Genomic DNA, 14,647 nt, shown 5'->3' with positions numbered 1-14,647 from the left:
ATGTTCGGTGAGAAAATCATGTTCCCGAAGGTTTCATTCTGTTTGGACTCCGTTTGATATTCCTTTTTTCGAAACCCTAAAATAGGAAGAAAAAAACAGCAATTCTGGACTGGACATCCGGTTAATAGGGTAGTCCCAAAAATAACATAAAACTGGATAATAAAGTCCAATAATGTTCAAAAAAAATAGATAATATAGTATGAAACAATCAAAAACTATAGATACGTTGGAGACGTATCAGTCGGCTATAAGGGCGTTAAGTAATTGGGTCGACCGATGTTTGCGCACTTAAATGGAAAAGGTAAAGAAAATGGGAGAAGTGGGGTCCGTTCAGGCGTCTCCTTGTAGAGAGCTAAAGCTGCTATCCACTGCACCGAAGTCTCGCACGTGAGTTTCGTAATTGAGGCAAATGAAGCCGGTTTTCCCGTTGCTTTCATTGGTTTCTTTTTCTGTTTTTTCTTTTCATTTTCTCTTCATGTTTTTCATTTTATTTTTTTCTTCTCAATTTTTTGTTTGGTTTTCTTCTTTCTTATCTGTTTTTTGTTTTTTCTTATGTTTATTTTCATTCTACATTTTCATATATGTCAAAAACTCTTTTTAATAAGCGATATCATTTATTTTGTATACACGATCAACATTGTTTGAACGTTTATTCAACATTTTTCAAATACTCGTTCATCATTTTAATACCTATTCAATATTTTCCAAATAATTGTTCAACATTTTTCAAATACCCGTTCAACATTTTTTAACCCTTATTCAACATTTTTTTAACATGTGTTCAACATTTTTCAAATACTCGTTCAATATTTTTTTAGTACTTATTCAACATATTTACAAATACTTGTTCAAAATTTTTAATACTTACTCAAATACTTGTTCCACATTTTTCATATACTCATTCAACATTTTTTAATACTTATTCAATATTTTTCAAATACTTGTCCAACTTTTTAAATACTTATGCAACATTTTTAATTCTGGTTCAACATTTTTCAAATTCATGTTCAACATTTTTTAGTACTTATTCAATATTTTTTAAATACTTGTTCAACATGTTTTTATAGAGTGTTTCTTCTAATATTATATATATATATTAAAGTATAAATAAAAGTAAAGAAAAAAAGGGAAAATAGAAAAGGAGGCAGGAGCTTCCCGACGTGAGAGACTGCCCTCTGTCTCTCTTACTGCGAGACATGTGTTGTGGTAATCGGGTCGGTCCATTACTCGCACCTAAAAGAGAAAGAAAAAGCAGAGTGGAGCGGCTGGATTCGATCGATCCCTCGATCTCTCGTAATTGCGAGCTTAGATTGCTAGCCACTAGGATAGCATGCGTCTCATGTCAAACTCCAAGGCGCTACGTACTTGATAGATTTTTCTAGGTATTTTTTCTGTTTTATTCGCTTTTCTTCGGGGTTTTTTCCACCTTTTCGTTTTCTTTTGTTTCTTTTCTTTTTTTTCTTCTGCATTTTTCCCTTTTCATTTGTTTCCTCGGGGTTTTTTCTTCTTTTTCCTTCGTTCTCTTTTGTTTATTTTTTGGCTTTCTTTATTTCTCTTGCTTTTCTTCTTCATTTTTAAGATTTTCCTTTTATTTTTTCTTATGTTTGTTTTCATTTTCACTCTGCATTTTCAGTATGTCAAAAACAATTTTTTAGTATGTGATCAACATTTTTTTGTATACACATTCAACATTGTCCTAACGCTTATTCAACATTTTTTAAATACTTGTTCAACATTTTAACACTTATTCAACATTATTCAAATACTCACTCAATATTTTTAATACTTATTCAACATTTCTCAAACACTTATTCAACGATTTAAATACTTGTTCAACATTTTTCAAATACGCGCTCAACATTTTTAATACTTATTCAACATTTCTCAAATACTCGTTCAACATTTTAAATAGTCATTCAACATTTTTAAAATATGTTTTCAACATTTTTCAAATACTAGTTCAATATTTTTTATTACTTATTCAACATTTTTCAAATATTTGTTCAACATTTTTAATACTTATTCAACATTTTTCCAATACTTGTTCAATATTTTCAAATACTCATTCAACATTTTTTAATAATTTTTCAAATATTCTTTCAACAAGTTTTAATACTTATTCAACATTTTTTCAAATACTTGTTCAAGATTTTTTTTCAAGTGTGTTTTTGAAGACTATCAAAGGAGGTAGAATATTTTAAAGTACTAGACAATTGCGCGAGCATTGCAACGGGAGTTTAAACATTCTAGTAGATTAGCCTAAGATTGCACATTATTGATGCGTTAAAATCTTAGCAAGCTTCTGTATGCAATTGTCATGATTTAGCTACCATTTTATTCTTAAGCACTTATTTTGCTAAGTAAATAAAATATGAGACAATTGATTCTATTTTAGGGAGAATGGATGTGAGGAAAAAATCAAAGAGGAGAAGCAAAGAGTTGGACGTATATAAGGAAGGTTGGACGAAATATTCTAGTACGTTAAATTATGATATACATGTTCATAATAATGCGATTGTGTAAATAAATGTTTATCAAATTCTGCCCGTGAATTACCTTCTACTTTTATCAGAAATTTGGTAAGTAAATAAAAGTGAAATTGGTTCAAAATGTAAGTAAATTAAATTGATTGATTATCATACAGTAAAGGTTGGACGAAGGGGTGATGGGAAGAAAGGTGAAATGAGAACCTTATGCTTTTTTAAGTAGTAGATAGATTTCCTCGGGGTTTTATTTTCTTTTTTTCCTTTGTTTTCTTTTGTTTCTTTTTTCATTTTCTTTATTTCTTTTGGTTTTCTTCTTCATTGTAAAATGTTTCCTTTTATTTTTTCTTATGTTTGTTTTCATTTTCACTCTGCATTTTCGGTATGTCAAAAACAATTTTTTAGTATGTGATCAACATTTTTTGTATACACATTCAACATTGTCCTAACGCTTATTCAACATTTTTAAATACTTGTTCAACATTTTAACATTTATTCAACATTATTCAAATACTCGCTCAACATTTTTTAATACTTATGCAACATTTCTCAAACACTTATTCAACGATTTAAATACTTGTTCAACATTTTTCAAATACGCGCTCAACATTTTTAATACTTACTCAACATTTCTCAAATACTCATTCAACATTTTAAAAATACGTTTTCAACATTTTTCAAATACTTGTTCAACATTTTTCAAATATTTGTTCAACATTTTAAATACTCATTTAACATTTTTCCAATACTTGTTCAATATTTCCAAATACTCGTTGAATTTTTTTAATAATTATTCAATAATTTTTCAAATACTCTTTCAACAATTTTTTATACTTATTCAACATTTTTGCAAATACTTGTTCAATATTTTTTCAAATGTGTTTTTGAAGACTATCAAATGAGGTAGAATATTTTAAGTACTAGACAATTGCCCGAGCATTGCAATGGGAGTTTAAACATTCTAGCAGATTAGCCCAAGATTACATGTCATTGATGCGTTAAATTTTTTAATACTTACTCAAATACTTGTTCCACATTTTTCATATACTCATTCAACATTTTTTATTACTTATTCAATATTTTTCAAATACTTGTTCAACTTTTTAAATACTTATTCAACATTTTTTTAGTACTTATTCAACATTTTTCAAATACTTGTTCAACATGTTTTTATAGAGTGTTTCTTCTAATATTATATATATATATAAGTATAAATAAAAGTAAAGAAAAAAGGAAAAAAGAAAGGAAAAATAGAAAAGGAGGCTGGAGCTTCCCGACGTGACAGACTGCCCTCTGTCTCTCTTACCACCTAAAAAGAAAGAAAAGCAGAGTGGAGCGGCTGGATTCGATCGATCCCTCGATCTCTCGTAATTGCGAGCATAGATTGCTAGCCACTAGGATAGCATGCGTCTCATGTCAAACTCCAAGGCGCTGCGTACTTGATAGATTTTTCTAGGTATTTTTTTCTGTTTTATTCGGTTTTCTTCGGGTTTTTTTCCTCCTTTTCGTTTTCTTTTGTTTCTTTTCTTTTCTCTTCTGCATTTTCCCTTTTCATTTGTTTCCTCGGGGTTTTATTTTCTTTTCCCTTCGTTCTCTTTTGTTTCATTTTTGGTTTTCTTTATTTCTCTTGCTTTTCTTCTTCATTTTTAAGATTTTCCTTTTTTTTTCTTATGTTTGTTTTCATTTTCACTCTGCATTTTCGGTATGTCAAAAACAATTTTTTAGTATGTGATCAACATTTTTTTGTATACACATTCAACATTGTCCTAACGCTTATTCAACATTTTTTAAATACTTGTTCAACATTTTAACACTTATTCAACATTATTCAAATACTCACTCAACATTTTTAATACTTATTCAACATTTCTCAAACACTTATTCAACGATTTAAATACTTGTTCAACATTTTTCAAATACGCGCTCGACATTTTTAATACTTATTCAACATTTCTCAAATACTCGTTCAACATTTTAAATAGTCATTCAACATTTTTAAAATATGTTTTCAACATTTTTCAAATACTTGTTCAACATTTTTTATTACTTATTCAACATTTTTCAAATATTTGTTCAACATTTTTAATACTTATTCAACATTTTTCCAATACTTGTTCAATATTTTCGAATACTCATTCAACATTTTTCAATAATTTTTCAAATACTCTTTCAACAATTTTTAATACTTATTCAACATTTTTTCAAATACTTGTTCAAGATTTTTTCAAGTGTGTTTTTGAAGACTATCAAAGGAGGTAGAATATTTTAAAGTACTAGACAATTGCGCGAGCATTGCAATGGGAGTTTAAACATTCTAGCAGATTAGCCCAAGATTACATGTTATTGATGCGTTAAAATCTTGGCAAGCTTTTGTATGCAATTGTCATGATTTACCTGCCATTTTATTCTTAAGCACTTATTTTGCTAAGTAAATAAAACATGAGACAATTGATTCTATTTTAGGGAGAATGGATGTGAGGAAAAAATCAAAGAGGAGAAGCAAAGAGTTGGACGTATATAAGGAAGGTTGGACGAAATATTCTAGTATGTTAATTATGATATACATGTTCATAATAATGCGATTGTGTAAATAAATGTTCATCAAATTCTGCCCGTGAATTACCTTCTACTTTGATCAGAAATTTGGTAAGTAAATAAAAGTGAAATTGGTTCAGAAGGTAAGTAAATTAAATTGATTGATTATCATATAGTAAAGGTTGGACGAAGGGGTGATGGGAAGAAAGGTGAAATGAGAACCTTATGCTTTTTTAAGTAGTAGATAGATAGATTTCCTTGGGGTTTTATTGTCTTTTTCCTTTGTTTTATTTTGTTTCTTTTTTTGTTTTCTTTATTTCTGTTGGCTTTCTTCTTCATTTTTAATTTTTTCCTTTTATTTTTTCTTATGTTTGTTTTCATTTTGCACTCTGCATTTTCGGTATGTCAGAAACAGTTTTTTAGTATGTGATCAACATTTTTTGTATGCACATTCAACATTGTCCTAACGCTTATTCAACATTTTTTAAATACTTGTTCAACATTTGAACACTTATTCAACATTATTCAAATATTCACTCAGCATTTTTTAATACTATTCAACATTCCTCAAACACTTATTCAATGATTTAAATACTTGTTCAATATATTTCAAATATGCGCTCAACATTTTTAATACTTATTCAACATCTCTCAAATACTCCTTCAACATTTTAAATACTCATTCAACATTTTTAAAATACTTCTTCAACATTTTTCAATTAATTGTTCACTATTTTTTATTACTTATTTAACATTTTTTTCAAATATTTGTTCAACGTTTTTAATACTTATTCAACATTTCTCCAATACTTGTTCAATATTTTCAAATACTCGTTCAACATTTTTTAATACTTATTCAATATTTTCCTAATACTCTTTCAACAATTTTTAATACTTATTCAACATTTTTTCGAATACTTGTTCAAGATTTTTCAAATGTGTTTTTGAAGACTATCAAAGGAGGTGGAGTATCTTAAAGTACTATGCAGTTCCCGAGCGTTGCAACGGGAGTTTAAACATTCTAATAGATTAGCCCGAGATTGCACGTTATTGATGTGTTAAAATCTTAGCAAGCCTTTGTATGCAATTGTCATGATTTACCTGCCATTTTATTCTTAACCACTTATTTTGCTAAGTTAATAAAACATGAGATAATTGATTCTATTTTAGGGAGAATGGATGTGACAAAAAAATCAAAGAGGAGAAGCAAAGAGCTGGACGTATATAAGGAAGGTTGGATGAAATATTCTAGTACATTAAATTATGATATACATGTTCATAATAATGCGATTGTGTAAATAAATGTTCATCAAATTCTGCCCGTGAATTACCTTCTACTTTGATCAGAAATTTGGTAAGTAAATGAAAGTGGAATTGGTTCAAAATGTAAGTAAATGAAGTTGATTGAAATGAGAACCTTATGTTTTTTTAAGTAGTATATATATATATATAGATAGATAAAGAAAAGTACAAAAATAAAACAAAAAACAGAAAAAGATTAAAAAAACAGGCCATGGCGTCCGCGCGGCTGTGTCGGCCCATCTGGGGTTTCCCCGACGCGAGGCTTTTGGCAGGCTTTTGCCCCTCTCTCGCTGAAAGCGAGAAATAGGGGCGCCCTCGCCGGGACGCCTCTTCCAGCCGCAGCCCTAGCGTGACTCGAAAAGAAAAAACCCCGCAGCCCTAGCCCTCCATTCCTCCTACCCCCCGCCGCCACCCCGTGCTGTGCTCGCATCCTCTCCGTCCCCCGCCGCCACCCCGTGCTCTGCTCGCATCCTCTCCGTCGCCAGCACCGCCGCTCGTCCAAGATGGTAAGCTGACCCCTTCGATCGATTTCGAATGCCTGCTCCCGTCGTCTGATCGCACGCCGTAGCTTGATTCTCTCTCTCTCTCTCGGTCTCGTGACCTCGCTTGGGGATCGGAGCAGGTGCTGCAGAAGCTCGAGAAGCCCAAGCACAAGAAGAAGCGCCTCGCGCAGTCCCCCAACTCCTTCTTCATGGTACGTGCGTGTCGCTGTCGCGTATAGAATCTGGTGGTTGATTGCTCTCTTAGCCTGCCCCCTAACGATGCGTTCGTCTCTGCGTGCAGGATGTAAGTGCCAGGGCTGCTTCAACATGTAACTGCAAGATGAGTTCATCATCTTTCCCCCCGCTTTACCCCTGTCTTCCTAGCAAATGCTCTACATACACAATAGCAACATAAATTCTGATGGCCGGTGGAGTGTACTATTGACCAGAGGAACTGATATTAAAAAAAATTGCTATGCCTTGGTAAAGATTAGGTTTCTTTATGCAATTTTGACATAGAGATGCTGATGTGTGAGAAGGTCTGTAGATTTAGGAACATGTGCATCTTCTAGTAATACAGGTGTGCTTCGCTCATGATGTGCCCTTGTCGGTCGCCTGTGCTAATGCTGCCGTTGGTACTGCTCGACTAGTTGAAACATTCGAGTTAAATGGATTGAGACATGTCAGATGTCACCTCGTAGGTCAAGCTTACTCAAAACTTCGAGCTGATTATACTAATTTTAAATTTGAAGATCATTCCTCGTCAAATGTTGGATCTGCCTCCTTTGATAGTATGTTGTTTGTCTGTCCCTGATTTATATAGATGCTTATGTACCTACCAAGTTCAGTTAACTTATTCATTCGCAAAAAATAAACTGTAGTTCAGTTAAGTCATTATGACTGATGTTTCCAACTTTCTGTTGTCTTGATCACAGAACGACCGTGTTCAGCTACTCTCAGACCATGGTGGTGTGCGCAGGGTGGCAGACGGTGCTCTGCCAGCCTACAGGAGGAAAGCGCGAGGGATGCTCCTTCCACCGCAAAGGCAACACAAAGGGAGGGTTTGGTTCTCGTAGCAACTTTTGTCTGCATTGAATGCTTGACCTAGTTGGGCTTGGCTGAGGAAAAACAGGCAAAAAACCAACATCTGCGTGTTGTTTGTTTGCCTGCATACCCTCTAGCTTGCGTGGGCGTAACGAAAGGTGGCCTGTTTGGTTGCTCGCTTGTTTAGACGGAAACACAAGGCATTGGCGTGTTCCGTAGCCCTCATAGAGGCCAACCAGGCCCGCACAGGAGGAAAATGGGTTGTTTGATTCCCTGTGTTCACTGTTGGGCCTGAATCGCACGGAACTTAAAGCAGCTCCCAGGCAGGCCCGCTAGGAACGTCCAAATGGCAGTTTTTTCAAAGTCAGTCCACGGGATGCACGTGGGCGGCGGTGGCTGCACGCGAGTAGCCACACTCGAGAAGTCGCGTTGTTTTCTGAAGCGCCGACAATAATTACCCTCACCTTCCCTCACCGCTCTCTCTCTCTTCACTCTTCCACTCTCACACCGTCAGTGACGGCGATCAGCGGATCGGAGATCAGCAAGGCGACCACCGTCCAGACTTCACTGGTGTCAGCAACATCAACGACATCTCTTCGGTAATGGCGGTAAGCCGTATTTTCAGCTCCTAACCTACTATTTCACATTTGATCTGCGTTTAGATTAGATCCGTGTTCTAGGGGAATAGGCAATCAGGGTAAATAGTCATAGGATTGACCATAACTTAACGATGAGTACTAAGTAGCCATGGATTTTAGGGTTCTGATCTGGATTGAGTACAAGGGGAATGGAGATTGGGGGTTAATCTTACACGGTAGTTTCAAATCTTAGGCCCGGTGACCCTGAAGGTGGTTGGAGTGGTGGGGGCTTTTGGCCTTGTTCTTGTCCTCCGGCTGATCCACCGTTTTGTCGTCCTCACCAGAGTCGATTGGCAAAGTATGATGGCCTGGCTCCGGCGCCCTGACAACCATCTCCTCCTCATGCTCCAAACCGATGACCTCTGATGCCACCAAAGTCCTATTCCATTACGCTGCGGCATGCTCGTCATGAGAAGCTCTCTGTACTTGGCCCACCTTGCCCTTTGTCTACGCTCGCCGGAGTCGGCCTGATTCATGGCCCAGCGAATATGTTGGGCTGTTGGCTGACATAGCGCCCTTCGCTAGGTCAGGAATCAACGTCTTCAACTCCTCCATCATCGCCTTCTTCACCATAGTGTCTGCCCCCTTGTGCATGTCTACAATGCTGCTGAAGTTCAAGCACTTCCATGATGTTCCCGAACTTGGTGCGGTCACCGAGCGAGCATTCAATGCCCCAGGCATTGGATGGAGGCCGGATGCTCGCTCGGTGACCGCACCAAGTTCGGGAACACCATGAAAGCGTGCTTGAACTTCAGTAGTATCGAAGGCATGCATAAGGAGGCAAACGCTGTGGTCAGGAAGGCGATGACAGAGGAGTTGAAGACGTTGATTCCTGACCCAGCGAAGGGTGCTACGTCAGTCTACATCCTTCGCTGGGCCATGAATCAGGCTGACTCCGTCGATGCTGGACAAAGGGCACGGTGGACCAAGTATAGGGCTCCTCAAGACCAGTGTGCCTGAATAAGACTTTGGTGGCGCCAGAGGTCATTGGTTTTTGAGCTGGAGGAGAAGAAGCGGTGGAGATGGTGGTCAGGACGTCGGAGCCAGGCCATCGTAATTTGCCAATCGATTTGGACTCCGGCGACAATGACAAGACGGTGGTCCAACAGGAGGACAAGAACGAGGCCAAGGGTCCCCACCGCTCCAACCGCCCAAGGGTTGCTGGGGCTAAGATTTTAAGCTACTGTGTAAGATTAACCCCCCCCCCCCCCCCCATTCCTATTGTACTCAATTCGTATCGGAACCCTAAAATCCATGGGTACTTAGTACACATCGTCAAGTTATGGTCAATCCTATAGCTATTTACCCCGATTTCCCATTCCCCTGGGATGCGGATCGAATGCGAAATACTAGGTTAGGAGGTGAAAATATGGCTTGCCGCCATTGCTGAAGTGCTTCGGGTGATGTTGCTGACGCTGGTGAAATTCGGTCGGTGGTTGCCTTGTTGATCTCCGATCCGCTGATCGTTGCAGCCGTCGCCGGTTTGAGAGTGGAAGAGTGGAGAGAGAGTGGTCAGGAAAGTTGAGGGTAATTATTGTCGGCGCTTCGGGAAACAACGTGACTTCTTGAGCTCGCGTGCAGCCGCCGCTGCCCACGTGCATCATGCGGGCTTGTCTCTGAAAAAATTGCCGATTTGAACGTTCCTAGCGGTCCTGGCTGGGAGCTGCTTTAAGTTCTGTGCGATGCAGGCCCAACAGTGAACACAAGCAACCAAACAGCCAATTTTCTTCCTGTGCGGGCTTGGTTGGCCTCTATGCGGGCTACCAAACATGCCCTAAGCTGTACGCCTGACCTTTGGGGAAATGAAGCCATCCAAATCATTACTTTCTAATCGCCGTTGTTTGCTCGTCGGTTTTTGTTAATTGTTATGCTTGCCCTTTTGCCAACCTGAACGTTGTAGCAACTCGTGTTGTTGGTCCTGCACTCTGTGTCGCCTGTTGGTCCTTCTGTTTGCCTGTCCAATCTAGCTATCTATGCAAGTTCAATTTTTAGAATTTAGTTCTCTCACAGTGTTCAAAAACATGGATTGGGCCCTGTTGATGACCTACGACTGCGAGAGCATGATAGTTCCAAGAGAAGCATTATTAATATAGCAGAAATCTGATTGATCACTAAAGTTCTTATTATAAGATTCAAAACAATAATATGATTGAACGTTAATATAATACAGGGAATGCTATATCTATTTTTATGTATAGTGATACAATGACGACGAATCCAAGCCGTTGGTTATCTGAACTCGGAGGTGTCATTTGTTTTCAGAGTTCCCATGTTCCGTTCGTCAGCAGTCCACCGAAGAAGAAGACGCCCGCAACAGCCAGCGACTGCGTCACGATCGCCTTCTCCTTCCTCACCCGCGAGGCTCGTTCTCCCTCCACCGCACTGAAACCCTAGCTAGTTCCACCTATCTTTGTTTTCTTTTTGTTTCGATGAATTGCTTCTTGGTCACTTCGTCTCTGATCTCATAACCCTCGGTCGTTTCCGTGAATTTTTTAGCGGATACTGTTGTAGGAAGTAACACTGTGGTTACCTACCTGAGGCCAGAATTAGAGTAGATCTAGTGGATTGATCCGAGTAGGCAAGCATTTTGACTCAACTAGCTACCTGATCGCATACTTAACCAGTGTTCTGTTTTGATTAGTGAGCAGATTTGAGTCCCCTGAAATGAAATAAAGAAAAACAAATTTGACCAGAGGAAAGTTGCATTTCGAAACCTCTGAACAACATCTCAATGCATCGAAAAACGTCGTATTGGTCAGAGGGATAGAGCTGCACACACTTGTCGGTTTTATTTAGAGTGTGCTGCTAGCTGAAAGGTGGCACTAGCATCCCTTGGTTATACATCTTTCTTATGTTCTGAATGTACTGATTTCACACACAAAATCTTTTGAGTTTAGCAATTTAACTGAAGGGAGACACCTCTGTAAGCAAGTTTTTTCGCCTTCTGGGTGCATCGTGTATTTATTTATCCATGCTTCTTACTCCTGGGGCATATTAAGTTTCTTTGACAGACAGGCACACATGTTTGATCTGCAAAATATCATGTGCTTATCCGTGGCTCTAATTATTGGTGCTCATTTTGCACAGAATATCATGCTCTTCCTATGGCGATCTCGTCTACTACTGCGACGGAGGTGTTCACCGGTGTGGAGGTTTCAACTCCACGTCTCCCATCCAGTGCCAAATGTTGGAGAAATTCTACCAGAATGGCATTCTAAAAGCCCCCCTTGCATCACCCCCAACTCACATCTCCTTCTCGGTATGGCATGTTGGAAGTGACTCTTGGTCTGAAGTACAGTATCCTGATCTTGTGGAATTCAGTGACCAGTTCCTTCTCTCGGATGGCTTTGGGAGCTGGTGGTTTGCGCCGGAGGAGGACGGAGAGGCCGGGCGGAAACGAGAGAGGTGGCGCCAGGACTCGCGTGGCTCGTCGGTGATGGTGGATCCGCCGTCGCTGTCGGAGGGGTCGGAGGGGGAGGCGGCCGGGCTGCTGCCTCCGCTGCTGGAGACGAGCCGGACTTCCGTCGGCGACCTAGAGGCGCGCGTGCATGGCGGCTTCCCGCGCGCAGGGGTCGATCAGTCAACGGAAAAGAAAGGAACTAGCGACCTATGGCTGGCGTGAGGTGAGGGCAACGAGCGCGTGCAGGAACGGATTGTGCCTACCGGAGATGGGGAAGAAGACGTGCACGCGGGGTTGCGCTTTCGCTTGATTGCCTACCACTGCGGTGAGACATATTATGCTAAGAGATCATATCTTGTCTTATCTTAAATAAGAGAAGACAAGCCTTCTCTTATGAGTTCTCTCCTCCACCTCATCATTTATCCTACGTGTCACTTCTAAGATAGCATCATTGTACGTGCCCTTAGAGCGTCAATAGCTCGACTTGTCAAATCCGTCCCTAGAATGCGCACGGATGCATCCGGCGTGTCCGTGGGCATTGACCGAACACCACTCAAATAATATAATCACATCCGAAAACCTTAATTATTATATCTTAAATTCATACAAACTTATGCAACTACATGGATGCACACACATCGTCCGGCTACTCCACTACAAACTAAACATACCATCGGACTACTAAAATTTGGTATGTTTGGCTATGGTGGAGTTCATTCACGGCTGCCCTTGTCCTTCCCAGCGCCATTGCCGTCCTTCTTGCGGAAGTATCGGGCGAAGATGCGGTACAGATCGAGTCGGATCTGCTCGTCGCTGGAGCTGCCCTCGCCGTCGTTGTCCTCCTTCTCCTTTGGTGGCAGTTCGGGCATGTCACAGGCTGCCCGATTATGCTCTCGGGCGAGGGCGCGCGTGTTTCTCCGATGTCGTTTCTTCACAATGCGGGTTTGGATGGCTTCCTCCTATGCGGCCGCCCACGCCGCCGCATCAGCCGCCTCCCCCGCCGCCATTTCCGCCGCGATGCGGGCCTCAGCGACCCTTATCCTCTCCTTACCACGACGGGCCGCCCGTTCCCGGGGGACTCATAGTATTCCCGACCGATGATGGGGAAGGAGAGGTGTTCTGGCTGTCAGGACCGCGAGGATCCAGCACCAGAGGACCCGAGCGCCCAGTGAGCCGATGTTATGGCGTCGCGGCAGACGGATCCGTCCGTCAGCCAGGCGCTGTCCTCCTGGGAGTGGCGGATTGCAATGTGGACTGCCATTGCCTCCTCCAACCCGCACATGATGACACCCCGAGTCAACAGATCCAGAGTGGTCGAAATCTGATCCGTTGTCTGTCATGCCGGAGAAGGCCGGAACTCGCCGGAGGTGAGCTCGGATGGCAGAAGGGAGTGGAAAGGAGTGGAGTGAAGTGGCTAGGATTTGCTTCGGTAAGCGGATGGAGACGAATATATGTGGGTGAGGTGGGCCAGCATGGACCGGGTCCGATGTGGCGGGAGTGCCTGGGCGGCTCATTTCTGCCCCATATTTAGGCTGAATATGACAGGTGCTGATTAGTCCGGGCTTTTGAAGAGGGTTTGCAGCCCCGGTTGTGGATGCTCTCATAGTCCGAAAATGGTAGTTCGACAGTTCTACTAGCTACGTTGACATTGACTCGGAGACTTGGAAGTCTTGCACACATTGCTACAGATAGTCATTCATGGTCTTTTACAGGATTCTACAAGCTCCTTCCAAACTTCCTGAACATCTCCTGAATTCAACGGGATGGGTTCGTGCCTCTGTTAATGACTAATTAAAAACTACCATAACACCCTGTGACCCCCTTATCCCTATAACATCATGTACGTGTAGCAAAGCTATGAAAGGCATGTGTCGGGGGCCCTGCTTTCTTATATCTCGTCCCTGAAGGTGAGCCTTGGCGCAACGGTAAAACTGTTGACGTGAAATTATAAGATCACGGGTTTGAGTCCTAAAAACAGCCTCTTGCATAAATGTAAGAAAATATTGCGTATTATCACTAGTAGAAAAAAGGTCAAATGTGTGACACATTAGTCCCGGTTTGTAACAGAACCGGCACTAATGTGTCCATTAGTGCCGGTTCCAACGGCTAGGCGGGAGGAGCTCTTTAGTACCGGTTCGTGGCGAACCTTTAACACCGGTTCGTGCCACGAACCGGTACTAATGAGAGTGGTGGCAGGATGTTGTCAGAGTGGGGCCCCTCCAGCACCTTTAGTACCGGTTCGTACCACGAACCGGTACTAAAGATCGTCCTATATAAACCCTTCGTCCACCAACACTCTGTTCTTCCACCTTTCCCCTCTCCCTCTCCTCCGTTCTTCCCTTCTTCCTCTCGAGTTCATCACAAAATTTGCCCCAAATTTGTCAAGATTTGCAGGCCCCCATCCATTCAAATGATCACAAAGGTTAGCAACTTTGTCCTTTCATCTCTCATTGCTAGATTAGCTCTTGCATTGGTTTATATAGTGATTAATTATGGGTTTTTGTAATTTGGGAGGAATTATATGTGGTAGTATTTGATTTATATGCAAATTGAGGTCAAAATAACACTTAGTTTGCATATGTAGGTGTGGTTTACTTAGTGCCTTCTAAATCTCCGTCGTAACCACCGTCGATCGCCCGCACCGTCCCGTCGCCGGCACCACCTTGTGGTGAGCCTCTTGTTCATGAAATTTTATATAAAAAATTGATGTTTGTGTGATTTGGATATATAGTTACTCGTATAATTATCTTACCCGTACGTTGT

At 40.5% G+C, this 14,647-nt stretch overlaps 1 protein-coding gene across 5 annotated transcripts; it reads left to right on the top strand.

Annotated features, from left to right (window-relative positions):
• Window positions 1-6,658: 6,658 nt before the first annotated feature.
• On the top strand, window positions 6,659-12,302 carry LOC125524420. 5 transcript variants are annotated; one of them, XR_007290747.1, is made up of 4 exons: window positions 6,659-6,826; window positions 6,943-7,014; window positions 7,104-7,106; window positions 7,738-12,302. XR_007290747.1 is itself a non-coding variant. In XM_048689472.1 (4 exons), the coding sequence occupies exons 1-4, from the start codon at window positions 8,449-8,451 to the stop codon at window positions 12,085-12,087; spliced, it is 552 nt and encodes a 183-aa protein (XP_048545429.1). In that variant the 5' UTR covers window positions 8,288-8,448; the 3' UTR covers window positions 12,088-12,302. The 5 variants fall into 5 exon arrangements, 1 of the variants encoding a protein (XP_048545429.1); XR_007290746.1 differs by having other exon boundaries at window positions 7,104-8,454; window positions 11,572-12,302; XR_007290745.1 differs by having other exon boundaries at window positions 7,104-8,454; window positions 10,747-12,302.
• Window positions 12,303-14,647: the final 2,345 nt, after the last annotated feature.

The sequence above is a fragment of the Triticum urartu genome, chromosome 7, assembly GCF_003073215.2.
Source record: "Triticum urartu cultivar G1812 chromosome 7, Tu2.1, whole genome shotgun sequence".
NCBI lineage: Eukaryota > Viridiplantae > Streptophyta > Magnoliopsida > Poales > Poaceae > Triticum > Triticum urartu.
Note: the sequence above shows the minus strand (reverse complement) of the source record. Positions and strands in the feature narration are given on the sequence as shown.

What these genes read in the sequence shown, in the direction of transcription:
- LOC125524420 (XM_048689472.1), top strand. An exon ending in TCTCCTTCCTCACCCGCGAG is followed by an intron (nt 10,846 to 11,571) that starts GCTCGTTCTCCC and finishes CATTTTGCACAG; the next exon opens with AATATCATGCTCTTCCTATG. An exon ending in CAACTCACATCTCCTTCTCG is followed by an intron (nt 11,744 to 11,812) that starts GTATGGCATGTT and finishes TTCAGTGACCAG; the next exon opens with TTCCTTCTCTCGGATGGCTT.